Raw genomic sequence first — 14,135 nt, 5'->3', positions numbered from 1 at the left:
TGGTAAAATATTTTATAAATAAATATGGAGAGGAAGTAGCAGCAGAAAGTGCTCGTGCCATTGTACAGACCTATGGCGAGACCCCACACGCAGTATTCTATGCAGTACTGGAGACCGTATCTCTCAAAGGATATTGATTCTTTGGAGAGAGTTCAGAGAAGGGAACTCTTTTATGGATTGCAGGGTAAAACGTACCAGGAAAGGTTAAAGGATCTTAAAGGACCACTATAGTGCCAGGAAAACATACTCGTTTTCCTGGCACTATAGTGCCCTGAGGGTGCCCCCACCCTCAGGGTCCCGGTTCCGCTGGGCTGGATGGAGTGGAAGGGGTTAAACACTTACCTTTCTCCAGCGCCGGGCTCCCTCGGTACTGGAGACTCTCCGCCTCCTTTCCCCGTTATCGGCTGAATGCGCATTCTCAATGTGAAAATCACAGTGAGAAGCGCGGAAACGCCTCTAGCGGTTGTCAATGAGACAGCCACTAGAGGCTGGATTAACCCAAAAGTAAACATAGCAGTTTCTCTGAAACTATGTTTACAGCAGAAAGGGTTAATCCTAGGTGGACCTGGCACCCACACCTCTTCATTAAGCTGAAGTGTCTGGGTGCCTATAATGGTCCTTTAACATGTATAGCTTGGAGGAAAGACGAGACAGGGGGGATATGATAGAAACATTTAAATACATAAAGGGAATCAACACAGTAAAGGAGGAGACTATTTAAAAGAAGAAAATCATAGTCTTAAATTAGAGGGGCAAAGATTTAAAAATATCAGGAAGTATTACTTTACTGAGAGGGTAGTGAATGCATGGAATAGACTTCCAGCTGAAGTGGTAGAGGTTAACAAAGTGAAGGAGTTTAAGCATACGTGGGATAGGCATAAGGCTTTCCTAACTATAAGATAAGGCCAGGGACTAATGAAAGTATTTAGAAAATTGGGCAGCCTAGATGGGCCGCATGGTTCTTATCTGCCGTCACATTTGATGTATTCCTAGCGCTATAATGTTTCTTCAATACTATAGGACATAGAAACATGTATTTCTAAATCTATAGTGTCCCCCTACCTTTTTAGGGTTCATATTCTCCCATGAGGGTTTGAGAGGTTTGTATTGCTTACCTTTTAGCCCTTTACGTGCTGGTTTTGCCCCGTTATTATGCCCAAGAGGAAAGCACTGGAAGGCTAGTTCGCATGCAAGGTAAATCAACGCACTGCGCCAATCAAATGCTCTCTGCAGAGTTAGTGTGAAAACTGTGTGACTCATTCTCCCAGGGGAAGTGGGCCCAGTGGTTGTCAGGAAGAGGTTTTTCACTACAGAAGAGAAGTGAATTTCAAAATAGGGGCCAAAATATTTGAAGTGGAAAAATTCTTCAAATCAATTCTGTTTTTAGTTTGTTTATTTTGGCCTTGAATTTGAAAATCACTTTAAATTTCTATCGGCTCTCATTTTAGTAGAGAAAAACAATTGGCAAGCGATCTGGACTGCCCGTATGGGTGGGACCAGTCTGATATGCTTCAGATATGTTCTCTCTCTAATGGCACAAGATGAGCTAAAACCATCTTGAAATCTGAGCGGGGACCCACCGAAGGGCAGACTAATTGAATTTAATCTCACCTCTCTTGCTACTTGTTTTGCTCTCACTTTAGCGGATAACCCTGCTGTCTCTCTAAGAACAGGCCCCACAACAGTCCTGGATTCGTGGAAACGGTCACCATTTCTAAATCCTGTCTTGCCTCCTTGATTTTTAGTTCTCTGGTGTTCTGCATTTGAGGACAACTGAGCACTGCACGGGTGCATAAGTAAATGTGCTGTGCATGGGCACTAGGACCATGCAGAGAATATTTCAGGAGCGCTCTCTGCAAGGTCCTGGAGGCCAGCCAGCCAGGTTAATTCTGCTCTTCTGTGGGTCACTGGCTCCGCCCCCTCTTAGGCTTGCCCAGCCCTCCTGATTGCGTATCTCCTAATGTTGGGATGTACGGTATGTGAAAAAGCCTTTTCCCATTACAGTGGGCATGTATAAAGGAAAAGTATATATTTGTTGTGAGGAATTTCTCTTGGTACAGCTGATCATCCTTTTTGGTACAGGATACGGTGAATAGGCAACAGTATGAACAACTTTGGAAGCAGTAATGATACACAAATAAGTGCAGTTCAAAACTACTTTGATTTCTTGTTGGTTACACAGCCCTTATATAAGCAAAATGCAGTATAAAGGTTGACAACTGTTGCAGCATGAAAATGTCCAAAAACCTGGTGACGTGGGAGGCTTATCAGGATGTTGAGCTAACCTTGTAATTAAACAACTAGGAACATGGGCTCTATGTTTACATAGTACTTTTAGCTAGCTGATGGAACATACGTGGTCAGCCATTAAGGTTTGTGTTTGCACCTCTGTGTGTTTTATATATATATTTATTATTTTTTACTGTGGGTGCCTTCGATCTGTGGCGATTTATCTCTCGGGATCTTTTTTTTCTTTTCTGCATCATTTGGACTATCCAGCTCATAATCTGTTTTTCTCCTCCTTCTACTTTCTTAAAAGAAACCAGGACAAAAAAAGTTTAAAGCATAAAATGTTTATTTTCCTATGGTTCAGCTGTTTGATATTTATAATAATGGATTTCATCCTGCCAGCTGTGAAACTCATTATATTGCTGGCATTTTGGACTTTACTTTAAACCGCTTCCTACTTTCTTTTACCAGCTATGAATTTATTTTTGCTACTACTCTGTGAATAGATATAATATGGGCTGAAAAAGCTATATTGTGTTCTATATGATATAACACTCTGCTCTTAAACTAGAAATTGAAGAAATTAATACATATAATATTCTTAGAATTTTCTTTAATATATTTTCTTTTCTTTTCTACAGGGTCAACTATCACTCTTACAAGAAAAAATTGATAATTTGGAGCGTCTATTAGCAGAAAATAATGAGATCATAACCAATATAAGGGAAACCGTAATAAACCTAAGTGAATCTGTAAAAGACGGTCAAAAGAACCCAGAAGCCATAAACTTTAGCAATGGATCATATTCTCAGCTGTTCCCATCAGCACCAGCAATCCTTCCCATCAGTAATGAAGACTGCCAGTTTTCTTCTGCAAGTGGGGGCCAGAAATCAAATGTTCAGGTAATGGAATCTCAGCTCTACATGGGAGGAATAAACGGTTGGGGACTTTGGTCGATTTACTATGAACTCTATAGTGATTACCTAGAGCCCCCACCGGCAAAAAAAATGCATATTCACTAATGTGTCTTGTAACCCCCTTTTGAATTTAGCCCCTTTAGTGTTTGATATAATCTCTCTTGAATGTCTTACTCTTTTGCCCTGTTGTCTTACACCCCATTTAGTGTAGTTTATCCCCACTTTAGTGTGTCTTACACTCATCCCTTTCTGTATCTTTCTATCCCCAGCCTCTTTGTGTATCTGTTTCCTCCCCCCCCCCCCCCAGCCACTTCCTGTGTTTTTCCTCCCCCTACTGTGTCTCTTTCATACAGGCACACATACATAGTTATTCAGATACACAGTCATAAAAGGTTCACAAATAGACTGTCAGGCAGTCATACAACTACATATTTACATCTCAGCCTTGTGCAATCAGGTTCCTGAGAAGCATTCTCTCTGACTCTGATCTGCGGATCCAGTTCAGCAGACCAGCTACATTACTAGGCGCCAGCTGCGAGCTGTGCTATCCGGGGATATGACGTGAATTATACCCCCGTCTCATCCACTCAGCCTGCGACATGCACCAGAGTAGGAGGCTGGGCCAGACAGAGGTCCTGGACAGGACTGGACAGAGACAAAAATGTATAAGCAGAGCAGCCCAATTTGCGTGGGGACGGTGCCAGAGGGGGGAGATGTCGTCATCACTAATGACATGCACACTTGCCAAAGCTGAGCACTACAGACTTCTTTATATTCCAAAAAATCTACGATCATAAAGATCCCTTCTGCTTCTAGAGGTTTTCCAAACCACTTAAAGGGACACTAAACAACTTTAGCTTAAAGGGAAACTCCAGTGCCAGAAAAACGATCCGTTTTTCTGGCACTGGAGGGTCCCTCTCCCTCCCACCCACCAATCCCTGGTTACTGAAGGGGTGAAAACCCCTTCAGTCACTTACCTGGGACAGCGGCGATGTCCCTCGCCGCTGTCTCCGCCTCCGCGACGCTCCTCCTAGTGATTACGTCGGCCGGTGGGCGAGACTAATCTCGCTCACCGGCCGAGGAGGCCTAATGCGCATGCGCGGAAATGCCGCGCATGCGCATTACGTCTCCCCATAGGAAAGCATTGAAAATTAATTTCATTGCTTTCCTATGGGGTTTTGAGCGACGCTGGAGGTCCTCACACAGCGTGAGGACGTCCAGCGACGCTCTAGCACAGGAAACCTGTGCTAGAACCCAGGAAGTGACCTCTAGTGACAGCCACTAGAGGTGGAGTTAACCCTGCAATGTAAATATTGCAGTTTATGAAAAACTGCAATAATTACACTTGCAGGGTTAAGGGTAGTGGGAGTTGGCACCCAGACCACTCCAATGAGCAGAAGTGGTCTGGGTGCCTGGAGTGTCCCTTTAATGAAGCAGTTTTGGTGTATACATAATACCCCTGTAGTCTCACTGCTCTATTCTCTGATGTTTAGGAGTTAAATCACTTTCTAGCCACAACTTTGTGTATGTGACTTTCCCAGCCGTCCTGAACACTTCCTGTGAAGGGACATATAATCTTTAAATGTCCTTTATTGCACTTTCTGTTTCATTTATAATTTCTCATCTCCTGCACTGTTAATAGACCATGCATGAACCTCCTGTGTATGATTAAAGTTCAATTTACAGAGCAGGAGCTAAAAAAAACCTCTAAAGCAAAAATTAAACAATCTTTTCATGCAGACTGTGTCACAGCGAGCGAGGTCTGGTTAGGGCAGCATAAACAGAAGCAAAAGTGATTTAACTCCTAAATGGCAGAGAATTGAGCAGTGAGCTTGCAGGGGCATGGTCTATACACAAAATTTGCTTCATTAAGCTTAAAGTTGCCATAATGTCTATAGTATCAGGTGATGGAAGCTCCCGTGCCACAGCCTTTTGGAGAAGTGTGAAGACCTACTCATGGACTATGGGCCTGGTTCCAGGATCCACTAAAAAGGCTATTTTCACTTGGGGAAGGGTGTTTGGAAACCCCCTGGACGCCTACTCTGCCTCCCAGGTGGAACTGGGTACCTCTGGGGGTCGCCTGGACCAGTTCTGCACATAGAGTGCCTGACTGGGGAATACACTGAAATGCTCAGAAATTGTTTGTTGGATCGAGACTGTGCTGCAATCCATTGAATATGCTGTGACAAAATCCACTTCGCCACTGGTTTTTGGAGGGGCTAGTTTGCCAACCTCCTACTTTGGGACTATGGGCCCTGTGATAACCCATGTTCAAAAGTACTGTTTCTGCCCCATGGACTTTTAACTGGAACAGATTTAAACATGTGGCGCCGGCCATCTTAAATTGTCCAGAGGTGTTTTGTCATCGAGTGTATGGAACTGTTTTTGGCATGGGACCATATGCACGGTGGGGCAAAAATAAGACTTTCAGGAAATTCCGGAACCCCTGAACCGATCTGGGTGATTTTTTGATATGTTGTTCACCCAGATCGGGGCTATCAAGGGATTTGTGGAAATATGTTGTAATTTGGAGTACTTTTTGGGGTTTGTAAAATGTATGTTTTTTCTGTTTAGAGTTACCGTATTTTTCGCTCCATAAGACGCACCTCACCATTAGACGCACCTAGTTTTTAGAGGAAGAAACCCAGAAAAAAAATATTCTGAACAAACTGTCCCATAGTGTTTCTTACTATGGGACAGTTTGTACAGAATATTTTTTTTCTCCTCTCTTCATCTCCCCCCCCTCCCCATAGACTTCATCTCCCCCCCCTCTCCATAGACTTCATCTCCCCCCCCTCCCCATAGACTTCATCTCCCCCCCCTCCCCATAGACTTCATCTCCCCCCCCCTCCCCATAGACTTCATCTCCCCCCCCTCCCCATAGACTTCATCTCCCCCCCCCTCCCCATAGACTTCATCTCCCCCCCCTCCCCATAGACTTCATCTCCCCCCCCTCCCCATAGACTTCATCTCCCCCCCCCTCCCCATAGACTTCATCTCCCCCCCCCTCCCCATAGACTTCATCTCCCCCCCTCCCCATAGACTTCATCTCCCCCCCCTCCCCATAGACTTCATCTCCCCCCCCTCCCCATAGACTTCATCTCCCCCCCTCCCCATAGACTTCATCTCCCCCCCCCTCCCCATAGACTTCATCTCCCCCCCCCTCCCATAGACTTCATCTCCCCCCCTCCCATAGACTTCATCTCCCCCCCCTCCCCATAGACTTCATCTCCCCCCCTCCCCATAGACTTCATCTCCCCCCCCTCCCCATAGACTTCATCTCCCCCCCCTCCCCATAGACTTCATCTCCCCCCCCTCCCCATAGACTTCATCTCCCCCCCTCCCCATAGACTTCATCTCCCCCCCCTCCCATAGACTTCATCTCCCCCCCCTCCCATAGACTTCATCTCCCCCCCCTCCCATAGACTTCATCTCCCCCCCCTCCCATAGACTTCATCTCCCCCCCTCCCCATAGACTTCATCTCCCCCCCCTCCCCATAGACTTCATCTCCCCCCCCTCCTCATAGACTTCATCTCCCCCCCCCTCCTCATAGACTTCATCTCCCCCCCTCCCCATAGACTTCATCTCCCCCCCCTCCCCATAGACTTCATCTCCCCCCCTCCCCATAGACTTCATCTCCCCCCCTCCCATAGACTTCATCTCCCCCCCCTCCTCATAGACTTCATCTCCCCCCCTCCCCATAGACTTCATCTCCCCCCCCTCCCCATAGACTTCATCCCCCTCCCCTCCCCATATACTTCATCCCCCTCCCCTCCCCATATACTTCATCCCCCTCCCTCCCCATAGACTTCATCCCCCTCCCTCCCCATAGACTTCATCCCCCTCCCATACTGTCCCCCTCCCCTTGTCCCATAATTACTTACCTGTCTTGCAGCGTTGGCCGGCAGCACAGGGCGCACCGCGGTAGTGGAACTTGAATTTCATGTTCCGGTTTCCGGCGGGACTGAAAGGAAGTGCGCACTTCCTTTCAGTCCCGCCGGAAACCGGAACATGAAATTCAAGTTCCACTACCGCGGTGCGCCCTGTGCTGCCGGCCAACGCTGCAAGACAGGTAAGTAAAGCTTCATATTCGCTCCATAAGACGCACAGACATTTCCCCTCACTTTTGAGGGGAAAAAAAGTGCGTCTTATGGAGCGAAAAATACGGTAATTGAGTTAGCCAATTGTATCACAGGCAGAGGGGAGGAATTGTGTACACTGTAGGGGAGTGTCTGCTTGTAAACCTCTGTTTTTATTGGTTTGTTCTGTGTCCTGTGCCCCACAAGGTCCACCTGGGTGTCAACCTTGTGGGGAAAAACTGTATAAAAACTCAAGCTGTTCAATAAAGCTTCAGATTTGTTCTACCCTTCATGAAGTTTCGGCTCATGTTTGGGGGATTGGGGAACTACCTACACTCTGGGGATTGCTATAATCATTATACTCCCCAGAATATAATCACTAAGCTCTTGTAAGAGCTTTTTCCTGTTCCTGCTCTGTGGATTAAGAGAGGTCTACATACTGGAAGCTGGATCCTGGTCTTGGGCCTAGAGTGGGTGGAAGACGGCGAGACCCCAACCAAGCTGTCTGCGGTGGTTATGGTGTCTAGTGGAGTGCTTGGAGCCCTAGGGAAGCACTAGGAGCATCCGTCAAACGGAGGTTCCCAGTCGGGGTGCCAGGCGATTCATTGCAGCGGTGGGATGGCGTCCTAGTGCGAGGAGAAGCGGCTCGGAGACACCGGTATCGTATGTACTTATAATTGAGGGCTACGCTAGCATTCGTGCAGTGTCCCTGGTTGCGGAGGAACGCAAGAGATGGAGCGAGCTAGCCCCTGGGCAGCGTCCCCATATGAAGAGGAATTCCAGTGGAGATTACAAGGCACATTGGAGAGGTATGGCCCTGTGTCAGCCGAGGCAGAACTGTGCCATAGAGAATCATAATAAATAATGCAGGAGTCCCTAGAGGTAGCACAGCTTTGGTGGAGAAAGAAGCTTCCAAGTACAGCCCACAGCTGGCAGGAACAAGTGGCCCAACGGATGGGGATCCTGGGAGAACAACCCTTGACGGAGTGGGCAAGATACCTTGAGTTCCTGGTCCAGAGAGAGATGATACGGGCGCTATGGTGATACGCAGTCCAGCGAGACACTTGGGTAACAGAGAATGTTCAGCCAGAGTGGGAGGGCTACAGTGACCCCGGCCTGTTGCTAAGGGCCATGGAGGAAGACAATGACTTTGGGAGGCCAGAGGAGTCGTGGTTCTGGGCTATTTATCGTTACTGGAAAAAGATGCTGTTCCCAGGAACTGTTGAGCTGGGACAAGACCTCACCTACCTGGTTACTCGGGAGTGGGCACTGGAGCAGGACTACCAACACTTCTCAGCTCAATTCGGCCCCAATCTACCCAGCACCAGGCAGCGTTACCAGTAGTCGAGACAGTCGGTCTGACTCACCAGTGGCAGTGTGTTGTAAATGGAGAAGAGACACCCGTCACTCTCTCCAGCGGCAGCCAGCATCACAGGGAGAGGAGACAACCGGTCTCTCTCCCCAGCGGCAGACAGTATTACAGAGAGAGGAGATTGTCGGTCCCTCGTCCCAGCAGCAGCAAGCAGTTAAGCACCAGGCAGCATTACCCAGAGTCAAGACAGTCGGTCCGACTCTCCAGCAGCAGCTTACCTACCAGGGAGAGCAGACAACCGGTCTCTCCCCAGCGGCAGTGCATCTCACAGGGAGAGGAGACAACCAGACTCTCTCCCCAGCGGCAGTGTGCATCCCAGGGAGCCGAAGGGGTCGTCCTTCCTCCCTAGCGGCAGTTTACCTCACAGGGAGTGGAGACAACTGTTCTCTCTCCCCAGTGGCAGTGCATCCTACTGGGAGAGGAGACAACCGGTCTCTCTTCCCAACGGCAGTGTATCCTACAGTGAGAAGAGACAACCGGTCTCTCTCCCCAGCGGCAGTGCATCTCACAGGGAGAGGAGACAATCTGTCTCCCTTCTAAGTGGCAGTGTGCAACACAGGGAGTGGAGACAGTCTGTCTCCCTCCCCAACTACAGGGGGACATGCATGCCCGACCTAAATGGTGCAGATGGGACCGCAGTCTCTGCACCTGAGCTACAGGGATGCTGGACGATCGATCCAGAGCCCCAACTCACCACACCTGAATACCAGGAGGAGGGGGTAAGCGATTTCTCCCCTCCACAGCCAACTCCCAACCAGGTACTGGGATCAGTGAATGAGACTAAAAAAACCCTACTGGCCCCCTTCCAGCAGAAGAGCTGGCATCAGGGCAGAGCGATGCGGGTCCTTGCCCTAACTTTCCCCTTGTTACATGGCAGGACTATGTAGCCGTTCCCCCAGCAGAAGCGCTGGCATCAGGGCAGAGAGTAGTTGGCGTCTGCCCACCAAGTACCTACAGCTCCATGCCAGGGAGTGCAATGGAGACCAGAAGGACCAAATGCCCACTTGATCACTGGGGACAAAACATACCCTGTTTTGTGAGATGGGCTACAGGTGTAACCAGGTTCAGTACTTGCTTATTGCTTGACTAACTTGGGCACCGACCGGAGGTCAGGTACCTAGTTAGTCTCTCCCGGAAAAGGGAGTTGTGTGACGAAATCCACGTTGACACTGGTTTTTGGAGGGGCCTGTTTGCCAGCCTCCTACCCTGGGACTATGGGTCCTGTGATAACCAATGGTCAAAAGTACTGTTTCTGCCCCTTGGACTTTTAACTGGAACAGATTCAAACATGTGGCGGCAGCCATCCTAAATTGTCCAGCGGTGTTTTGTCGTCGAGTGTATGGAACTATTTTTGGCATGGGATCATGTGCACAGTAGGGCAAAAATAAGACTTCCAGAAAAATTCCGGAACCCCTGAACTGCTCTGGTTGATTTTTGGATATGTTGTTCATGGGATGTAACAGTGGGAGTCCAGAGGAGTCGCGGTTCTGGGCTATTTATCGTTACCAGAAAAAGATGCTGCCGTTCCCAGAAGCTGTTGAGCTGGGACGAGACCTCACCTACCTGGTTACACTTTTGAAAAAGCCCTTTGAACGGGCGAAACGCGTCAAGTGGCACTTTTACATAGATTTTATATCTTGTTCCAATTGTATTATTTTATTTATTATTATTATTATTATTATTATTATTTATTATTAAAATAAAGTTACTTTCTAATAGTACTACTTATTCATTTCCTCTTTTGGCTTGATTCCTGACACCCATGCTGTTTTAACTAGAGCAAGTCCTGCTCTAGAGAATGTAAGTACATTTCTTCTTTTTATCTATTCCATATATCAGTACTTACTGCACCATTGGAGTTCCTTCTTTGGTTTTTCTACCTCCCATATATACTACCGAGATCTGGAGGATTATCAACACTTCAACCACCAAATATCCTTAGACGGGGATTGTACCATCCACGGATTATACAGCAGAGCTCTAATAAGCTCTAGCGTATGTGAGTGGTTTTCCTATAGTTACAATGTATTGTATTTTTACTGTACCATACTGTATTGCACTATTATTTGTTCTTTCTTTTTTTTCCTGAGGTTTATTACATTGTTTCGAAGGTTTATGTACCGTATATACTAGAGTATAAGCCGACCCGAATATAAGCCGAGGCCCCTAATTTTACCCCAAAAAACTGGGAAAACTTATTGACTAGAGTAAGACTAGGGTGGGTAATGCAGCAGCTACTGGTAAATTTCTAAATAAAATTAGATCCTAAAAAAATTATAATAATTGAATTTTTATTTACAGTGTGTGTGTGTATATAATGAATGCAGTGTGTGTGTATGAGTGCAGTGTGTGTGATGCAGAGCCTTGGTGGGGGGTGGGCATTTTTATTATTATTTTTTAATTATAATAATTGTATTTTTTTTTGTTATATTAATTTTTTATTATTATTTGTATTTATTTATTTTTTAATATTATTATTTTTAATATTTTATTTTATTATTATTATTTTTTTTCGTCCCCCCTCCCTGCTTGATACATGGCAGGGAGGGGGACTCTCACTCCCTGGTGGTCCAGTGGCATTGGCAGTTCAGTGGGGGGGTAGGAGGGCTGTCAGAGAGCACTTACCTCTCCTGCAGCTCCTGTTAGCTCTCTTCTCCTCCGTGCCGGTCCGTGCAGCTCCTCTGTCAGCTCACACTGTAAGTCTCGCAAGAGCCGCACTATGACCCCGCGGCTCTCGCGAGATTTACACTGGGAGCTGACAGAGGAGCTGAACGGACCGGCGCGGAGGAGAAGGGAGCTGACAGGAGCTGCAGGAGAGGTAAGCGCTCGCTGCCAGCCCCCAGTCTGTATTATGGCAATGTAAATTGCCATAATACAGACATTGACTCGAGTATAAGCCATGTTGGGGTTTTTCAGCACAAAAAATGTGCCGAAAAACTCGACTTATACTCGAGTATATACGGTATGTATAAATTTTAAGGCGCAGTATACGCTGTTTTTTATCTTGTCTATTTCACCACACAAGGTTTTGGGAATCCGTGTATTGTATACCGCAGCCTGTTCTATAATATAGTGAGCGCCTATACTTTTTGTTTTGTATTGTATATTTAAATTAAAAAAACTGTCCTTAGATTTTATTTTATTTATTTTTTCCTCCGATAGTATTTTATTAAAAGAAATCTCATTTAAAGTGTAGATATTTTTGTCATAAGACATGTCTTTGCAAATCCAAATATGTGGGGGGCGGGGGGACACATTTAATCATTTGACATTAAACTACTTGTTTAATAGGAAACCTATTTTGAAAGCTAAATGTTTTTGTTTAATGTATAACGTATATTATTTTGTATTATGAAGATCTAACATATTTTGCCCCCGTGTAATAAATAGAAGTAAACATTTATCAATAAAAACTATTTGAAAAGAACATAATTTGATCATACTTCACTGCTGCTTTCAACCCTTCGTCTATATACGCCAAAAAAAAAAACACCCTTATATATAGAGTATTATTAAGAACAATCTGTCAAAGTGACTGCCCTTTAGCATGTTGCAGATTTTTGCAAAAAGTGCTGAATGAATTTTAAAGGACCACTATAGGCACCCAGACCACTTCAGCTTAATGTAGTGGTCTGGGTGCCAGGTCCAGCTAGGATTAACGCTTTCTGCTGTAAACATCTGCTATGTTTACCTATGGGTTAATCCAGCCTCTAGTGGCTGTCTCATTGACGGCCGCTAGACGCGCTTCTGCGCGTCTCACTGTGATTTTCACAGTGAGAAGACGCCAGCGTCCATAGGAAAGCATTGAAAATGCTTTCCTATGGACTGGCTACGCGCGCGGCTCTTGCTGCGCATGCGCCTTCAGCCAGGGATGTCAGAAGAGGGAGGAGAGTCCCAGTGCCGAGGGAGCCCGGCGCTGGAAAAAAGGTAAGGGATTAACACCTTCCTCCCTCTTCAGCACAGTGGGAGTGGGACCCTGAGGGTTGGGGCACCCTCAGGGCACTATAGTGCCAGGAAAACTAGTTTGTTTTCCTGCCACTATAGTAGTCCTTTAAGGGTGCGATCATTTCTGAGAGCAAGCATGAGGCCAAAACAATTGGTAGAACTGGCATCTGTGTGTTGCTTTTAACCTGCCTCAGTTTGAACTTTAGAATTATATGTAACAGGTGAATTGTCTGCTGCAGCTGATTTAGACAGGAGATGGACCAGGACCCAGGGTTTGAGATATATAAATATTCAAATAGTTGCAGGCAACACTATGATATACATGAATTTATTTCAATATATTGACACATGAGTACATTGGCAAACCTTGCATTCTTATTGGTTTATTTATGCTGCACTTTGTTCGCTACAACTTTTATTTATTTGTTAAATTTACCCTTTTAGAATACATGAACATATTTTGTCAGTTTTGCCACATTCTATATGAAATTTTAATGGCAAATAATGTGTTCTTAGGAAAATAGTAATAACCCATTACAGACCAAGGCTATTTGAGATGAAACCTGTTTGTGACCCCGGCCTTTTTGGCACTTTTGCCATGCTTTCATTCTACCACAATTTCTGTTTAAGGGCACCCATACATAATTAGATATATATATTTAAGTATATATATATATATATATATATATATATTTATTTATATTTTTGGAATGAGACATAGGGCTTTCTTTTGATTCCCTATATGTGTCCAGAAAATCATATTAAATAAAGAAGAGCAAAATAAATTGAAAACAGGATGAAAGAGAATACGGAGAACAGATAACCGCTCAATAGCTTGCCCTTTGGTGGGTCCCCACTCAGATCTACAGCTGGTTTTAAAAAGAGAACCTAGGTCATTTGCATATCAGACTGATCCCACCCAAAAGGATCGTCTAGATCTGAAATGCTTGCCAGTTCTCTTTGCACGAAAGAAACCGCAACCCCAGATAATAATTTTAGCCTTGTCCGTATTCTCTTGCACCTTGTTTTTTTTTTTTTTTTTTTTTTTTTAACCTCTCTATATACCTATAGTACAGGAAAAAATGCAGTTTAACACAAGCCCTATAATAAAGTGCAAAACTTGAAATAAAATTCAAAGCAAAACTTCCCTTAAGTAGAAGATCTTCTCATCAATCCTCTAAATGCAAATATATAGTATATAAGGGTAGATCCAATAAGGAACAGAAATATATAACCGTGCAATAATGTACACAATAGCCACTCTCAAATTCCATCACATCCCGTGCGTGATAAAATCATGCGTGTCATGTATGACATCATCACTCACGGGACGTGATGACATGAAGGCAGAACCCGGAATTAAATGGGAAATGATCAGCTGCACCTAATGACAACATGTGTAATCTGAAAACAATGCTGGAGCATTTACAAACCGTTTATAAGGACTAAGTTAGGGAGGGATTTTTTATTTTTCATTCTATTTTATTGTCCATTTGATTGCGGACTCAGCAGCATTTGTCCCTGAGGAAGTCCCTTAAGGTGATGAAACCCGTAGGACTGTTTTATTTGCTGTTTCTTACCTATGTGTAAGT

The 14,135-nt window shown here is 45.3% G+C and overlaps 1 protein-coding gene across 1 annotated transcript in view; it reads left to right on the top strand.

Annotated features, from left to right (window-relative positions):
- Positions 1-14,135, top strand: part of MAN2A1 (mannosidase alpha class 2A member 1) — a 130,997-nt gene that overhangs the window by 31,494 nt on the left and 85,368 nt on the right. Inside the window, exon 3 of the mRNA XM_063453637.1 lies at positions 2,871-3,131. Within this exon, the coding sequence (XP_063309707.1) occupies positions 2,871-3,131 (261 nt within the window). The remainder of the gene's footprint in view (positions 1-2,870; positions 3,132-14,135) is intronic.

Source organism: Pelobates fuscus, chromosome 5 (assembly GCF_036172605.1).
Source record: "Pelobates fuscus isolate aPelFus1 chromosome 5, aPelFus1.pri, whole genome shotgun sequence".
Lineage (NCBI taxonomy): Eukaryota > Metazoa > Chordata > Amphibia > Anura > Pelobatidae > Pelobates > Pelobates fuscus.
This window is presented reverse-complemented; position numbering and strand designations above follow the sequence as displayed.